Source organism: Lagopus muta, chromosome 37 (genome assembly GCF_023343835.1).
Source record: "Lagopus muta isolate bLagMut1 chromosome 37, bLagMut1 primary, whole genome shotgun sequence".
Classification (NCBI taxonomy): domain Eukaryota; kingdom Metazoa; phylum Chordata; class Aves; order Galliformes; family Phasianidae; genus Lagopus; species Lagopus muta.
The window spans coordinates 86,616-102,085 of record NC_064469.1 but is presented as its reverse complement, the minus strand read 5'-3'; the positions used below and the strand labels follow the sequence as shown (position 1 = coordinate 102,085).

The 15,470-nt window shown below is 62.5% G+C and overlaps 5 protein-coding genes across 6 annotated transcripts; 1 reads left to right on the top strand and 4 right to left on the bottom strand.

The window, feature by feature from the left end:
* Positions 1 to 6: 6 nt before the first annotated feature.
* On the bottom strand, positions 7 to 2,300 carry HNRNPL (heterogeneous nuclear ribonucleoprotein L). Its single transcript, XM_048930291.1, is given in 9 exon segments — positions 7 to 324; positions 491 to 639; positions 641 to 703; positions 705 to 729; positions 798 to 916; positions 1,712 to 1,825; positions 1,827 to 1,853; positions 1,855 to 2,123; positions 2,232 to 2,300. Coding segments are annotated over 8 exon segments (981 nt in total). The 5' UTR covers positions 2,026 to 2,123; positions 2,232 to 2,300; the 3' UTR covers positions 7 to 11.
* A 569-nt stretch (positions 2,301 to 2,869) lies between these two features.
* On the bottom strand, positions 2,870 to 5,636 carry SIRT2 (sirtuin 2). The gene is given in 20 exon segments (XM_048930289.1): positions 2,870 to 2,925; positions 2,927 to 3,094; positions 3,202 to 3,265; positions 3,537 to 3,610; positions 3,720 to 3,768; positions 3,884 to 3,960; positions 4,050 to 4,091; positions 4,093 to 4,106; positions 4,211 to 4,270; positions 4,393 to 4,450; positions 4,452 to 4,486; positions 4,489 to 4,522; positions 4,605 to 4,673; positions 4,745 to 4,784; positions 4,786 to 4,799; positions 4,919 to 4,995; positions 4,998 to 5,027; positions 5,111 to 5,275; positions 5,347 to 5,422; positions 5,424 to 5,636. Coding segments are annotated over 20 exon segments (1,344 nt in total). The 5' UTR covers positions 5,604 to 5,636; the 3' UTR covers positions 2,870 to 2,907.
* A 383-nt stretch (positions 5,637 to 6,019) lies between these two features.
* Positions 6,020 to 8,295, top strand: NFKBIB (NFKB inhibitor beta). Its single transcript, XM_048930275.1, has 6 exons — positions 6,020 to 6,318; positions 6,415 to 6,520; positions 6,895 to 7,114; positions 7,522 to 7,610; positions 7,707 to 7,961; positions 8,058 to 8,295. The coding sequence occupies exons 1-6, from the start codon at positions 6,092 to 6,094 to the stop codon at positions 8,103 to 8,105; spliced, it is 945 nt and encodes a 314-aa protein (XP_048786232.1). The 5' UTR covers positions 6,020 to 6,091; the 3' UTR covers positions 8,106 to 8,295.
* A 125-nt stretch (positions 8,296 to 8,420) lies between these two features.
* On the bottom strand, positions 8,421 to 11,798 carry SARS2 (seryl-tRNA synthetase 2, mitochondrial). 2 transcript variants are annotated; one of them, XM_048930273.1, is made up of 16 exons: positions 11,547 to 11,798; positions 11,078 to 11,173; positions 10,964 to 10,993; positions 10,731 to 10,871; positions 10,598 to 10,652; positions 10,429 to 10,492; positions 10,248 to 10,353; positions 10,103 to 10,150; positions 9,910 to 10,018; positions 9,680 to 9,725; positions 9,489 to 9,576; positions 9,292 to 9,404; positions 9,108 to 9,201; positions 8,888 to 8,980; positions 8,711 to 8,776; positions 8,421 to 8,599 (listed from the first exon to the last, which is right to left on the bottom strand). In XM_048930273.1, the coding sequence occupies exons 1-16, from the start codon at positions 11,796 to 11,798 to the stop codon at positions 8,432 to 8,434; spliced, it is 1,569 nt and encodes a 522-aa protein (XP_048786230.1). In that variant the 3' UTR covers positions 8,421 to 8,431. The 2 variants fall into 2 exon arrangements, with proteins under 2 accessions (XP_048786230.1, XP_048786231.1); XM_048930274.1 differs by lacking the exon at positions 8,421 to 8,599 and having other exon boundaries at positions 9,108 to 9,179.
* Positions 11,799 to 11,860: 62 nt separating this feature from the next.
* Positions 11,861 to 12,851, bottom strand: MRPS12 (mitochondrial ribosomal protein S12). Its single transcript, XM_048930276.1, has 3 exons — positions 12,573 to 12,851; positions 12,413 to 12,489; positions 11,861 to 12,341 (listed from the first exon to the last, which is right to left on the bottom strand). The coding sequence occupies exons 2-3, from the start codon at positions 12,459 to 12,461 to the stop codon at positions 11,983 to 11,985; spliced, it is 408 nt and encodes a 135-aa protein (XP_048786233.1). The 5' UTR covers positions 12,462 to 12,489; positions 12,573 to 12,851; the 3' UTR covers positions 11,861 to 11,982.
* Between the last annotated feature and the right edge of the window lie 2,619 nt (positions 12,852 to 15,470).

Here is a 15,470-nt window from a genome sequence, read left to right as displayed (position 1 = left end):
CGTTCGCAGCGTTAAGGGAGAAGGCTGCAAAGTGAACAGCGCTGCAAGGCGGTTCTCTCTATGTAGGAACGATTACAAAGCCAGGAAACAGCTACACTGAACCTGCCCTGCAGCAGCACCAGAAGCGCGGCCACAGAGCTGCATTTAAAGCCGTTCCCAGCGACCCCACGGCAGCAGGGCAGAATGGAGCTGCTCTGAGGCACCAAAGGATATTCCACCATGGCCTGGACGCCGTTCTTCCTGAAGATAACAATCCTCTGCACGGGGCCACAAGGGTTGCAGATGGTGTAGAGCACATCCTGCAAGGAAACAGAGGTGAGGGATCTGCACGAGGCACAGCAACTGCTACCAGAACCCCTAAACGATGCACCCGTGTGTAAGAAAACCCCACAGGCTACGTGAGCACGGGGCAAAGGAACAGGAAAAGCAGATTTAAGACCGCTGAGATGGCATCAAGGTGCACGAGGCCCCTCCAAACCCCCCCGCTCACCGTCGTGAGGAGTAGATGGGGTTGAGAATGGTGAAGAGCAAAACGTTGTTGACGCCACGGGAGTCGTCGCTGTCCCCAGGGCGGGAGATCTTCTGGCTGGTGGAGTAGTTGACAAAAGCTGGGTGCCCGGCGATGTAGATTTGGTTGTCGGGCCGCGTAGTTGACAGCATTGCAGGCACCCAGGATGTCCTCAAACTCCACCAAGGCCTGTCGTCTTCTTGGGCATCACCACCACGTAACTGCAGCAAAGGGGACCGAGCTCAGGGCTGCGGGAGGGGAACCGACCCACGGGGCTGCTGCAACTCACCTGATGGGACCAAACTCCTGCAGGGCCTCCACCAGGTCGGCCTCCACCACGCCGTCAATCAGCCCCCGGATGTGAACCACGGGGGACGCGGGGGTCTTGTGGGGATCGTCGTAGTTCTCCTGGGAGGGGATGTGGGGAAAACTTGGCTCAGAATGCAGCCATCACAGCTACCAAAGGCACCGGGGACCCCAACCCAACCCCAAAACCCCCCCCCCAACCCTAATACCTCCCCCTACCCCCCCCCAACCCCCAACTCCCCCCAACCCCTAACCCAACCCCAACCCCCCTTAAACCCCCCACCCCAATCCTTATCCCAAACCCTAATTCCCCCCCCAACCTAAATCCTAATTCCCTCCCTAACCCCCACCCAACCCAGAAGCCCTAACCCCCCCAAGCCCCCCCAACCCCAAACCCGTAACCCCAACCCCCCTTAACTCTCCCAAAACCCCCCACAACCCCTAACCCTTAAATCCCCCCCTAACCCCAACCCCTGACCCAACCCTAACTCCCCACCTAATCCCCCCCCCAACCTCTACCTTAATTCTCCCCTAACCCCCCCAACCCCAACACCCCCAACCCTAATCGCAACCCTAATTCCCCCCCCTAACCTCCCAACCCTAACCCCAACCCCCCTTAACCCCCACCCAACCCCAATCCCCTTAACTTCCACCCAAACCCCTAACCCCAACCCTAACTCCCCCCTTAACCCCCCCCGATCCTAACCCCCCCCCAACCCCAAACCCCCCCTATACCTAAACCTAACCCTAACTTCCCCCCTCCCCCCCCCCCCCCGTGGCTCTCCCACCCCCACAGGGAACGACGGGGCGGCCTCCCCCCATTCCTCCTTCCCACCTCACGGACCCCCCTCCAGCCACCCCCCCCGCCCCAATTTTCCCGACCCCTCCCCCTCTCACCGCTCCGCCGGCCCCAGCCCCGCCGCCCCCCCCCGGTCCTCCGGGCCCATGAGGCGGCGGTTCCGCGTTTTCCGTCTTCTGACGCTTCGGGGCTCGGCCTCCGTCGCCCCCCCCCTCCGTAGTACCTCCCCGAGCCGCCCCCCGCCGCCCCCGCCCGCCGCCATTTTGCCCATCTCGCCCCCTCGGCCGCTGCCCTCCGCGCTCTGCGGGCCCCGCCACCGCCGCCGCGACATGGCGCCCCGCTCCGCCGCACCGCCTCCGCCACGCCCCCATTGGGCGGGCCCCACGCCACTCAGGCGGAGCGCTCTTTCCATTGGATGGCCGAGATGCCGCTCAGCCGAAAAGCCCCGCCCTCCAAAGCGATTGGCCTTGCGGGCCCGCCAGCCCGTCTCTCGTTCGTCCGCTCTTCTGCCTGTCAGAAAGGACAACGCATCCCATTGGCCCACCGAGTCCTTTCGTTCTCCCGCCCACCGAGGTGATTGGCTAGATCAGCCATTCGTCTGCGTTTGGCCCCGCCCACCGTCTTGGTCCGCACGGAGCTTCCGCCTTCTTCTTCAGATCGGATCCGACTCTCCGCAGCTCCCAGAAGGCGTTTCGGCAGCCTCTCGACACTCTATTGGCCAAAGGGCACACCACTCAAAAAAAACCGTTGCCTCTGATTGGCTCCATCCCCGTATGTCACCACCCCAAGCGTGCGCAAATCTCATTTGCCAATCCTCCTGCCTGTTAACTTTGTCCCCGCGCTGGGATTGGCCAGACTGGGGATTTTCCCTCCCTCCCCAAATAAGTTAAGGACCCTTCAGAGCCCCCTCAAGAAGGGGTTGGGTCCCCCCAGGGGTCCTCCAGAGTCCAGGCTGGGGGTCTAACGCCCCACCGTCCCCCCCCCCCCCCCACCAAGAGTCCCTGCACCCCAGGACCCCCCCAACCCAAACGGACACAGAAACAGAAATAGGGGACCCCTCCCCCCTCATTACAACGCATTGAGGACCCTTCAGAGCCCCCCCAAAAGGGGGTTGGGTCCCTCCAGAGCCCAGACTGGGGTTCAATTCCTCCGTTCCACTGAGCATTCCCCTGCATCCCAGGACCCCCCACCCCCAAACAGGGGCACAAAAAACGGCAATAGGGACCCCCCACCCCAAAAAATACACAAAGCCGGGCTACGTCTGCGCTGCTGTTTAATGCCCCCATCCTCCTCTCTACGGCTCTTTGCCATCTGCCTGGGCCTTTGCTGGAAGCTCCACTGCTCTCAGTGCGGCCCCCTGAGCCATCGGCGCGGCCCCTCCGGGATTTGGGGTCACCCCCCGAGGTGCTGCTCGTGTCCCCCTGGGCTGCCATGGCATCAATGGCGGCGTGCTCCTTCCTCACCAGCTCCTGCAGCTCCTTCTGTGGGGTGGGAGAGAAGGGGTGGGAGGTTGAACCCCCCATGGGATGGAAGGGGGGGGGGGGGGGAAGGAAATCCCCAATGTGTTGCTGTATTTTGGGGGTCTCACCTTCCAGCCCAGCAGCTCTGCCAGTGCCAGGCAGCCCTCATCGCAGTCCCCCAGCCAGGCCCACATCCCTGGGAGGGGGGGGCAGAAGAATATGGGGGCACAGAGATGGGGGGGACACAAAGCGTGTGGGGAAAGGGGGCATACGAGGGGGGGGGCAGCCCCTCAGTGACCCCCTACAATACAAGGAAAGGCCACAGCCTTCAGTTCCCCACACGCACCCCCACCCCAGCTGCTGTGGCATGCGGACCCATACGCCCCCACTCCCTCATCCCCGGATCCTCCTGTGCCCCCATTGTCCCCCCAATGTCCCCCCAGGCCCCCCCTGCCCCAGTCCCTGCCTGTAGGCTTTGTCTGAGTCGAAGTCCATCCCGCAGCCGAAGCCCATGAGGGACATGAAGGCATCACTCTGGGGACAATGAGGAGCTGATGAGACCGGGGGGGCGGCTGGCAATTGCCCCCTCTCGCCATTTCAGCAACCCTATACAACCCCCCATTACCCCCCATCTCCCCTCACCTGCCCCCGTTTTCTCCTTGTTGATGAGGAGCCGGGGGGTGCTGGCAGGGACCCTGAAACACAAAATGGGGAGACAATGAGAGAACTGAGGAGCTGAGACACCGCAGGAAGGATGAGATGCATTGAAGGAAGGGGGGACGTGGCGCATTTTGGGGTGGGGGCTGTGACCTGCTAACAAGGGAGGCGAAGGGCTGGACCTGAAGCGAAGTGCCCATGATGATGAGAAGATCGACTTTCTGGAAGTCCTGTGGGGACAGAAGGGGTGGCAAGAGACAACTGTGGCCCCCCCAGCCCCATCTCCATCTTGCCCCCCCCACCTTTCCCAAGCGCTCACCGACTGTAGAAGACTGAAGAAGCGAGATGGGAGGTTCTCCCCCAAAAAATACAATGTCTGGAAAGAACAAGGGGGGAGGGGGGGGGGGGCCTGGATGCACTGACCCCCATCCCTTATCACCCCTAATTCAGGAGGGGCACAGAACCACCTCCTCGCCTCACCTGGCTTCACCCCGCTCTGGCACTTGTCACACTTGGGGACGAGGGAAGAGAAGATTTTCTCTGTAACAAACCAGGGCACCACAGCTCAGCAGGGGGGTGGGAGGTGCACACGAGACCCTCCCCCATTCCTCCCCTCCCCAAATCCCCCCCCTCCCCAAATCCCCCCCCCATCCCGCCGTTACCTTTCACCCAACTCAGGTCATACTGATGCCGGCAGGAGGAACGCAGGCAGTGTGCAGTTTTGGAAGGTGCCGTGAGCCTCCACCAAGTCCTCAGTTGCAGCCCTGCCACGCGCTCCAGCGTGTCGATGTTCTGTAGGAAAGGAAAAGTCATAGGGACAGCATTTAAGGGTGTTCTCAGCTCCGGAAAGGGGGCACAGCAAAGGGGGGCGCACCTGTGTGTAGCAGCGCAGCAGCAGCCCCTTCTCCTTCAGCAGCCGCATGAAGTAGTGGCAAACTGTGGGCTATGGGAGAGAGAGGAACCACGGGAGGGGGGGTATATGGTGTCCCCCCCCCCCCAAGAATCACCTCTTACCTTCAGCTGTCCTGGGAGCAGCTCCTTAGCCAATGCAAGAAGGCTCCGGGTGTTGCTGGAGGAAAAAGTAGGGGGGAAAGGGGGGGCGATCAGAGTCTGGTGGGGGGTTCAGGGCCCGGTGCTGTGCTGAGGGGGGGGCCTCAGAGGGCGCTCAGCCTCACGTTCCCCCCAAACCTTGAAATAGGAGATGTCAAAGATGGCCTCAGGGTAGGGCAGTTCATAGCGGCTCAGGTTGGCGTACAGCCCGGTTCCGGTGAGCGGAAGTCGGGGATCCCGGCGGCTGCCAAGGGGGGGGGGGGGGGGGGGTGTTACCATAAACGCTGCCACTCCTCCGCCTCCTCCCCCCCCCCCCCCCCCCCCCGGTTCTGCTCACCCGTGGAGATCCGGCGCCCACCATGCACACCACGCGACGGCAGCGCTCGCTCTGCATAAACCGGGCGATTCCCGTCAGCGACAGCTCATCCAAAACGCGTTCCGGCGGCTCCGTGCCCAACCCCAGCGTCCGTGCCAGGAGGTTTCGCAGCAGCTCCACTGCGGGCGGTACCGGAGGAGTCACAACGGGGTCCCGCAGGCCCGGCCGGGGCTCCGCACCCCATACTCACTATCGGGATCCTCCGTGGAGCCGCCCTCAGCTTCAGCGTCGGGTTCAGCCCCGGGAGGGGGGAGCTGCGGAGTTGGGACGGGGCGTCACGGAGGGCCGGAGGGACCCTCCAGCCTCAGCACCGCCACTGCCACCGCCATTACCACCGCCATTACCGTCCGCTCCGGACATGGGAGCTCCTGGAGACGCTTCCCGGCATGCCGTTGGGGCGTCTACAATGTTTGGCTGAAGATTCCAACTTCCGGGTATGCCCGGCATGGATGGTGCTGATTGGCTGAAGGCGCCACGCTTCCGGGATGCCCCGCGCGGACGGCGCTGGCTGGCTGAGACAGCTGCACTTCCCGAGATGCATAGCGCCGGTTTCTCTGATTAGCTGAAGACGCCACGCTTCCCGGGATGCATTGCGCAGGCTGCTCTAACCAGCTGGAAGCACCACACTTCCCGGTATGCCCCGCGTGAGCTCTGCTGATTGGCTGAGACCGCCGCACTTCTCAGCATGCTCTTCGCTACAGCCATCGATCTCCGCACTTCCCAGCATGCCTCGCGCGGGCAGCGCTGATTGGCTGAAGGAACTTACCACTCCCATCGTGCCTCGCTCTCTCCCGGAAGTGCTCTCTGGACTACGCGTCCCGGCGGGCCTTGCGCTGCTTCCCCCCCCCCCCCCCCCCCCCCTCCCGGGCCGCGGGGATTTCCCGGCCCGGCGGCGCTGGGCCCGTGGTGGCGGGGCCCTGAGCGCGGCCCGGCTGATGGCGGCCGCGGGGGCCGCGCCGTCCGGCGATGCGAAGCGAACGGAGGGAGACGAGTGGTACGACAGCGGGCTGGGCTCGTTGGGAGAAGGGCAGTTGGCACCGCTGTCCCACAGCCCCGGTCCGGGTCCGGAGTCTCCCGAAGAGGCTCCTCCGGAGGCCCCGGAGCCCGAGGCTGAGGTGTGGCTGCGGCACGTGCTGAGCTTCGTCAGCGAGGACGGCGATACGTGAGTGAAGGAGCAGCGGGGGGGAGGGGGACGGGGGGGCGGTGATCGGGGCCGCTGAGCTGAGGCCGAACCCCCCCCCGCAAACCCCCACCGCAGAGCGCTGCACCTCGCGGTCATCCACGAGCACGAGGCTTTCCTGGATTCCATCCTGCAGCGCGCAGCAGGCACTGCTTACATGGATCTGCAGAACGACCTCGGGCAGGTGAGGGCAGCCGGGGGGGCCTGGAGCTGTTAGAGAGAGACCGGGGCGACCCCCGGGCTGTGGGGCAATTGTCTGGGCTGGGGCTGATCCCTGGGCTGGGTGCAGCGGATGGGGGGGGGGTTGGGGGGATGAACCCCTTATCTGGGGGCAGGCAAAGGAATGGCAGAAACACCAAGGTTGGAGAAGACCTACAAGATCACCCAGTGCCACCATCCGCCATCACCAACAGCTCTCACTAAACCACGTCCCTCAACACAAAATCCCAACGCCAACCACCAGCCCTGGCAATTCCTGAACTGAGGGCGACCGCCGGGGTCAGGCGGTGATCTGTGGGGCCGTTCCCAACCTTGACTGATTTCCTCTCTCTCTTGCAGACCGCCCTGCACCTGGCTGTCATCTTGGGGCTGCCCGGCTTCGTGCGCAAGCTGCGGGCGGCGGGCGCGGGGCTGCGACTGCAGGAACGTGGGGGTCACACAGCCCTGCACCTCGCATGCCGGGAAGGGCAGCCCCACTGCGCCCAGCACCTCCTGGGGGGTCTCGGCTGCCCCCTGAGCGAGGAGGAGCGTGCGCAGCTGGAGAGCGTCAACTATGATGGTAAGGTGGGGGAGTCCAAAGCGAGCCGTGTGGGACCGAGGCATTTGGGAGCACGTGGAGAACGATGGGAGGAGGAGAACGGCGGGGTTTCTTCGTGGGGATGTTGGAGGGATGTTAAGCGTGCAGTAGGGGAGCGTAGCTTGGAACACATGGGGGATGCTTAGAGATGATTGAAGGGCCAGGGCTGAGGTGCTCTGGGGACGTTGGGGATGCAGTATGAGGGCGCACAGGGCACTGAGGATGCGACAGGGAGGTGGTGTCAGCCTTTGGGGCTGCGACACGGGGACGCTGAGGTGCCTTGCAGCAAAGCAGAGGCAACGCAGGACATACTGGGGCTGCAGTGCAGCGTTCAAGCAGGGCTGCGGGGTTGGGACGCGGTGGTGGCACTGCGATGTCCCCCTCTGCAGGTTACACCCCCTTGCACGTTGCCATTCTTCGGAAGGACGTGGAATTGGTGCAGCTGCTGCTGCGTGCCGGCGCCGACTCCAACAAAGCAGTGAGCACAGAAAGGGGAGGGCAGGGGGCTCTAAGGGGACGCTGGCGTTCCTGTGCTCCCCACCCTGATTTCCTACCCTTCCCTGCACCCCCAAAGGAGCCGAGCTGTGGCCGCAGCCCCCTGCACCTGGCGGTGGAAGCACAGAGCCTGGAGATGGCAGAGCTGCTGCTGCGGGCGGGCGCTGACCCGGCGGCACGGGGCTACGGGGGTCGCACCCCCCTTTACAGCGCCCGACTTCGCCCTGATCCCCGCCTGCCCCAACTGCTGCGTGCTTTCGGCGCCCCTGACAGCTCCGGCGATTCTGAGGACAGCGAGGAGGACGAAGACAGCGAGGAGGAGGACAGCAGTGGTGTAAGTAGCCCCCAAAGCCCCACCTGAAAACCGAGCGGCCTCTCGGGGTCTGAGCGCTGCTTTTACCCCCCCCTCCTTCCTTCCGTCCCCCCCCAGGAGGAATACGACGACATCGTCATCAACAGCGGTCGCTGTGCGGACTGAGGGGACGCCCCTGGAGCTGCAGCCACCCCCCTTTATTTATCGGGGTCCCCCGAAGGCATGGGCTGGACTTTGGGAGGCTCCCTGCACTCCCTTTCTTCTTCTTTTCCCTGGGTATAGCGTAGAGGATTTATATAAGTTGTTTTAAAATAAAAAGGGGGGGCAGTTCCCCCCTCCCCCCCAGTTACCCCCACCTCTCCCCCAAATGTGGCTCCCATGAAGGCCCTGCTGTCACATTGCTGCCTGGAGAGGCGCGGGGATGGCAGCTGCTACGTGGTGAGGGCAGAACGCAAAGACGTGGCTCTCAGAATAGAGACAGAAGCAGTTCTTTATTTCAAGGCCTCACGAGCATTGAGGAGGGGACACGTGGCCCCCCCTGTCCCCCCCCCCCCAGGTTGGTTGGGGCCGATGTAACGCAGCAGTGGGGCTGGGGGCCGCTCGATCACATCCTGACCAACAAAAGGCCGCAGGGCGGGGGGCACACGGACGCTGCCATCCTGGTGGAAGGGGGGGGGGGGGGGAAAAGGGGGGGTGAAGCATCAGTCTGCTGTGCTTCCCCTTCTCCCCCCCCCCCCAAATCCAAATGAAGTAAAGCCCCTTCCACGCACCGGCTGTTGGTTGCACTCCAGAAGGGCGATGAGCAGCCGGGGGACGGCACAGGCGGTGCCATTCACCTGGGAAAAGGAATGGGGAGGGGAGGGCAGAGGAGTTCAGGGGTCTCGTGGTCATCCCCCCCCCCTCCCCCTCATCCCCCCCCCCAGGGTGCAGGGGGGCTCAGCACCCACCGTGTGTGCGTGGTGCAGCTTCCCAGCCCCATCGCTGTACATGATGTTCAGCCGCCGGCTTTGGTAATCGGTGCAGTTGGAGGTGCTGGAGATCTTGGGGGAGGGGAGAGGCAACATAGAGAACATAGAGACCCCCCCCCCACCCCAAACAGCCACGGGGACCCCATGTCTCAGCAATGGGAAGGGAAGGGGGGTGCAGCCCCCTCCTGGCTGCTCTCACCTCCCCATATTTGCCCCGTCCTGGCATCCAGGCTTCGATGTCAAACTTGCGGTACGCTGGGAGTCCCAGCTCCTGTGTGGGCATATCCAGAACACTGCGGGGTGGGGGGGGGGATGGGGACACCATTGGGACGTGGATTTGAGGGACAGGATCCAAACTGAGCCCCCCCTCCACCCCAACTGACCGGTAATGCAGCCCCAGCTCTGAAAAAATCTCCTTCTGCAGCGTGAGGAATTCATCCAGCATCATCTCGCTCTCGGCTCCGCTTTCTGCTGCCGTCACCCCAAACATCTCCACCTGTGAGTACAGGGTGGTCCCGAAAGCCCCCTCCCCATCTGCTGCTCTTCCTGTATGCCCCCCTCCCAGCTCCCCCCATCCCACCTTGGTGAACTGGTGCACACGATAAAGGCCCCAGGGCTCTCGGCCCGTGTCGGTCTCTGCACGGTAACACGTGCTGGAGCAGACGATCCTGCATTGGGGGTGGGGGGCAAGGAATGATCAGAAGCGACCCCCACAAACACCCCCCACCCCCCTGCCCTCCATCCCATCCCCGCAATGTGCTGCTGCTGTACCTGATGGGCATGTCCTGCAGCCGCACCGCGTGGTCCATGAAGTAACCTGCAGGAGAAAAGGAGACAACTGAGGGGTTCTGGACACATTTTTGACCTCGTTCTGTCTTAATTATGACCTTTCCTGATAAGCCTCACCTTAATTTTGCCCCGTTCTGAACCGTTTATCCCAAGCTTTGTCCCGTTTCCTGTTTTTTTTTCCCCCATTTTGGAAATCGTGCCCTGTTTTTCACCTGCAATCCCCACCTCGGAGGTGCCAGCCAGGCACAGGTCCTCGAAGCGAGCCGGGTCGATGCAGTACACGGGAGATGGGGTGATGTTGGGCTGCATCCCACAGCCCTCCTGGGGGAAGGGGGGGGGACACAGGGAAGTCACTTGGTGGTGAGGAGGACAACAGGGACGGTGCAGGGACGGAGTGGCACTTACAAAGACGGCGCCGCGCAGCAGGTCAGGGACCGTCATGGGCAGGAAGCCCTGCAGTGCAGTGAGAGATGTAGGGGGCCAGGGGGGATCACGAGGCCCCACGGGGTGGCAGGAGGGTCACAGGGTTCCCCTGGACTCGATTCCATACCTTGGGCACCAGTTTGGCCAGCACAAAGTTCACCAAGGCGTGCTGCAGCAGCGCGCCTGCCCCACACAGGTAATAGGAGCGGTGACCTGAGATGTGTGACAGCCTCCTGCGGGGACACAGCTGTCACCGGGATGGAGGCGACGTTGCAGTGAGTGAGCCCTGTGTTTGGGGAGGGACTCACCGCTGGCGGATGATGTCCAGCTCCTCACCCAGCTCCAGGTGGCCCTTAGGCTGGAAGTCGAATGCTGCAGGGACAGAGGGAGCCTTTCTAGCTGTGGGACCCCCCCTCCTGTTATCCTCCCCACTCTGTGCTGCCCATCCCTCCATCCCCCTCCCCAGCTTGCCCCTACCTGGCTTCTCCCCCACCACCTCCAACACACGGGCCTGGCTCTCATCACCGACGGGCTGCAGGAGGAAGGGAAGCAGGGGCTGATCAGGACGTCTGCAGAATCCCCCCCCTCCTCCCCACGTTCCCCTGCTCACCACTGCTGGGTGGGTGCTGTTGGGCAGCTGCAAGGCATGCAGGTAGAAGCGTTCATCCAACGCTGCCTCCTCTGCCAGCAGTTCCCTCAGCTGCAGCCTCACCGCACGGCCCCGTTCCCGCAGCGCCGTGTATTCGGGGACCTGAAGGAATGGGAGACCACGTGGTGGCCACATCACCTCCCCAGCAATGTGGGGCTGGGGGGAATCCAGAGCAACCGTCCCGGGGGTCTCACCGCATGCAGCGTGTCCTTGGCGTGGGTGGTCTGTGGGGGGGGAGAATGGGTGAGATGGGGGGACAGGGGGGAGCATAGAGTACCGTAGTGCCATAAGGAAGGGGGGGGGCTCACCACCAGGGCGTGCACTGCCAGCGCCACCTCCTCCTTCTCGGCCTCGAGTCCAGCGATGGCCGCACGCACCTCCTCCAGGCGGGCCCAGGTCTGCAGCTGTGGGCGGGGACTGTCACGAAGCCCCGCCCCCAGGAGGCCATAGGCACCACCCACTGCCCACAGGCCACGCCCCCATATTGGTCGTCTAACCCCGCCCACGGCGAATGGCCACGCCCCCCAAATAGCCACCAGCCCCACCCCACAGGCCATGTCCACAACGCTCCACCAGCCCCGCCCACACCCATAGGCCACACCCTCAAGTCTCCATAGCCCCGCCCGCAGTCAGGCCACGCCCCCAATGCCACAGCAGCCTCCACACCCCCAGACCACGCCCCCTAATTAGCCCAAAGCTCCACCCCCACACAGGCCACGCCCCAAAAGTCACCAGCAGCCCCGCCCACAGGCCACGCCCCCCGCCTCTCCCGCTCACGATCTCACGCAGCTCGCCCTCCCTCAGCGGTCCTTTCCTCCGCTCCAGTTCCCGCGCGGCCTCCGCCGGGTGCGCACTCAGCGCCGCCATATCGAGCTGCGGCCGCGCGCTCAGCCCCTCCCGCACGTGCTCATATAGTCGGCTCCGCTCCGCCCGACCTCGCGGAGCGGCTCCGGTGCCCGCTGTGCGCCGCCCGCGTGCTGCTACCGCCACAGCGCGCCGCGCCGCTGCCAGCGCCCTGGGCGCCGCCATCTTGGACAGTCCTGCAGAAGTGAGGGCGGTCACGTGGCGGAAGTGGAGCCATTCGGCGGAAGTGGAGCCACGCCCACGCCTAGGATCCTTCCCCCCATCCCCTCCCCAGTGAGGACAGCACTTCGTAGCGCTCCGGGAACGCAGCTCTTTAATAAACGTATAAGCAGGGATCCTTCGGCCACGCTCACTTCTTTTTCTGCACGTGTGCGCAGTCATACTTCCCCCGTACGATGGTCAGCTTCACCCCCGGCAGGTCCTGCGTGCGGCCGCCCTGCACCAGCACCACGTGGTGCTCCTGCAGGTTGTGGCCCTCGCCCGGCACGAAGCACACCACCTCCCGCCCGTTGCTCAGCCGCACCCGCACGCATTTCCTGTTGGCTGAGTTCGGCTTCTTGGGTTTGCGGATGAGGTTCCTCACCACCACCCCCTTCAGCTGCGGGCGGCCGAAGGTGGGACCCAGCTTGGGAGGCGGCGGCTTGGGCCGGCCCTTCCGGTGCATCTGGTTCAGCGTAGCCATGGCGGCGGTCGGCGGCGACCCAAAGACTGTAGGGATAAAAAGGGGCGGTCAGCGGCAGCGGGACGGTTCAGAGAGGACGGGGACCGGCGGTACGCACCGCAGCCGCGCAGCAAGGCTGCGGTCCTAAGTACAGCGCAGAGCGACATCCTGTGGGATGGACAGTCCTCCAGCCTCCTGCGGGGGACACGCGGCTAAAACTCTCCGCACCGGGGCGCAAAGCGCGATCGCAGCGGCAATTCACACGGCCGGCATCTTACCGCTCTCCTCTGCGCCGTGCGGATTTCCCTCCGCGCTGTGACTGGTCAGCGCCAACGCCAATCTCGCTCAGCCTCCCTGCGATTGGTTGAGTTCTCCCACGTGCCCGCCCCGCTCTTGGGTGCTCGGCGGGACCAATAGCATCGAGGGGGCGGGGATTGTTGCAAGGGAACGGTGGGCGTGGCTTGTTGCCAAGGGAACGGGGGCGGAGCGCGGCCCCGAGCGGCGGCCTTCCAACATGGCGGCGGCCGAGTGAGAGGAGCGGCGCGTCTGGCCGGGGGGGGGGGTGAGTGGGGCCGGAGGGGCCCGGGGATACGGGAATATGTGGGCGAGGGTCTTCAGCTGGCGGTGCAGGGAAGGATTTGGGCCTCCTGAGGTTGGGGGTGGGGGTTGTGAGTGCTGTGCTGTGGGCGGCCTGCGCCTGGAGGGGGTGTGGGTGAGTACTGGAGGCCCTGAGGGGAGCGGGGGGGAGGAGAGGAGGGGATTGGGGGGAAGGGGATAGAGGGGGGGGGGGGGGGGGGATAGGAGGAGGGTGGGGGGGGATAGGAAGGGGGGAGGGGGGATTGAGGAGATGGGGAGAGGGAGATGGGGGGGGATAGAAGGAGGGGGATGGGGGGAGGGACAGGAGGGGGGAATAGAGAGGGAGGGGGTCCTGTATTTCTGTGCCCCCCCCCCCCCCCCCCCCGCCCTCAAAAATGGCCCGAATTTGGGGATCTGTCCATCCGTGCAGGACTGGGTGGGAGCCCACAGGCGCAGCCGACAGCCCTGGTTTGGGTTTGTGTCTTTTTGAAGCGTCCCGCATAGCTGCGAATTGGGTTTGTGGAGCCTGGCGTTGGGGAAGGGGCAGAGCTGGGGGGTGTGGAGGGTGTTTAAATAAACCCCCAAATTGAGTTTGAGAGCTGGGCTGTGCAGAGGAAGTTTAAATAAACCCCGTTTGAGCAGCGGCCAAAGGATTCGGTTGTTTGCTGCCGGTTGCAAATGGCAGCCAATCCTGGCAGCTTTTGAAGGAAGTTTCCTAATTCCTGGTTTATTTCTAAACCTGGGGGATGTGTTTGTTGACCCCTGGGCAGGTTTGGGGGGGGGGCTTTTATAGGAGTTGGGTATGAATTGCTGGTTTGTGAAACGTGAGGCTCTGTGGACGCATCAGCAGCGCCGTGCTGTTGTCTTTGGCTGACGTTTCCAGCTTGTGTTCAGAAACATTGCCTGTATTCTATTCTGCTGCAACGCCACCCTGACTTTCCTAAACAAAGGTAATTAACCAGAACGCATTTGGAAGCTGGAATAGCCTCAGAATTTTCCAGGGGAGATACCAACAAGATAACGATTGCTGCCAGTTTAGGTTCTGTTTGCCCCCTCAGCTGAATGGAAACTCACGCTCTGCTCCCCCGTGTTGTTACAGCTCCCAGATGTTTTCCACATATCTTTATTTGCATCTGCAGGGGAGACATTTGTTTTGCTGGCAATTATCAAATGGGTCAGAAGGAAGCTGGCCCTATAAAAATAAAAACTCGCCGAGCTTTGCTCTGGGCTCCTCACCGTCCTTTGTGCTGCTGTTGCTGCTGTGTTGCTTCTTTTGTTGATGTTTGGGCTCTGTGAGCTGGATCTTTGTGAGCTGGATCTCTGTGAGTCACCCAAGCGCTGAAACAGAGGTGAATTTGTTTGAGTGGACATGAAAGGACGTAAATCGCACCTCCATCCCTGGGGCAGCGGAGCAGCAGGACGGGAGAGGCAGTGCTTGGAGCACGGTGAGGTTCTTGCAAGGCCTTCCTTTGGCTCTGTGGTGTGGGTTTGATTCCTCAGCGCCCGACTTCTCAGATGAATGATTCCTGGCTGTGGGTGGCTGGTGGAGGGGAAGGAAGGAAGGAAAAGGAAGGAAGAAGGAAGGAAAAGGAAGGAAGAAGGAAGGAAAGGAAGGAAGGAAGAAGGAAGGAAAGGAAGGAAGGAAGAAGGAAGGAAAGGAAGGAATGAAGAAGGAAGGAAAAGGAAGGAAGAAGGAAGGAAAGGAAGGAAGGAAGAAGGAAGGAAAAGGAAGGAAAAAGGAAGGAAAGGAAGGAAGGAAGAAGGAAGGAAAAGGAAGGAAGAAGGAAGGAAAGGAAGGAAGGAAGAAGGAAGGAAAAGGAAGGAAGGAAGGAGGTGTAACTTTGCATCCGAGGTGCAGCTCGTGGGGACGGAGCTTTCTGTGCTCACATTGGGCGCCGCTGGATGCTGAGCAGTTCTGTTCACGCTGGGATGATGCCTGGTGCCTTCATGCCCTGCTACCTGTTGTCACTGCTCTGCCCTTGGACTGCAGCCCTGGGAGCTTTGCTTTTCTCCCTGTTTCTTCCTTTGGTGCACGTAACCAGGAGCCCGTTTCTGTCCTGCCTCTGAAGGCAGTGAAGTAAAGCAGAGCTGACAGCGTTGGTGCTGGGTACCCCGTGGGATTCAGCTGTGCTGCACTGCAGGAGGACAAAGGACGCAGCCCTGGGAGTCCCACAGAAACCCCAGGGACGTTTGGCAGCTTCCACGCCGCCTAATTACAATCACACCGTTCTTATTTAATACGAAGTGGTTTCTCCTGAGGCCAGCAGGGGAAGGGAAGAGGCCTCACCGTGTGCCTGGGAACGGAGCCGTGCTGGTTTGGGGTTTCAGAGGGAGCTCTGCCTGGCTCCGGTGCGGCTCACGTTTCAGAGCAGCCTTCCCAGCTGGGCTGGTGCATCCTGGAGGATTTGCTTGTTTTTTTTCTTTATTAACATTTTTGGGACGTAATGAAAATGTAATTCTTCAGAGCTGTGCTTGTTCAGCTCTTCCTTTCCCCGCGTCGCGCGCTGAGAGCAAATAAACTGTAGGTTCTGTCAGTGGGGTGCAGGAGGGTGATGAGAAAATGGAAGGGGCTGAGATGTTTTGGTCTGTTAACTCTAAGG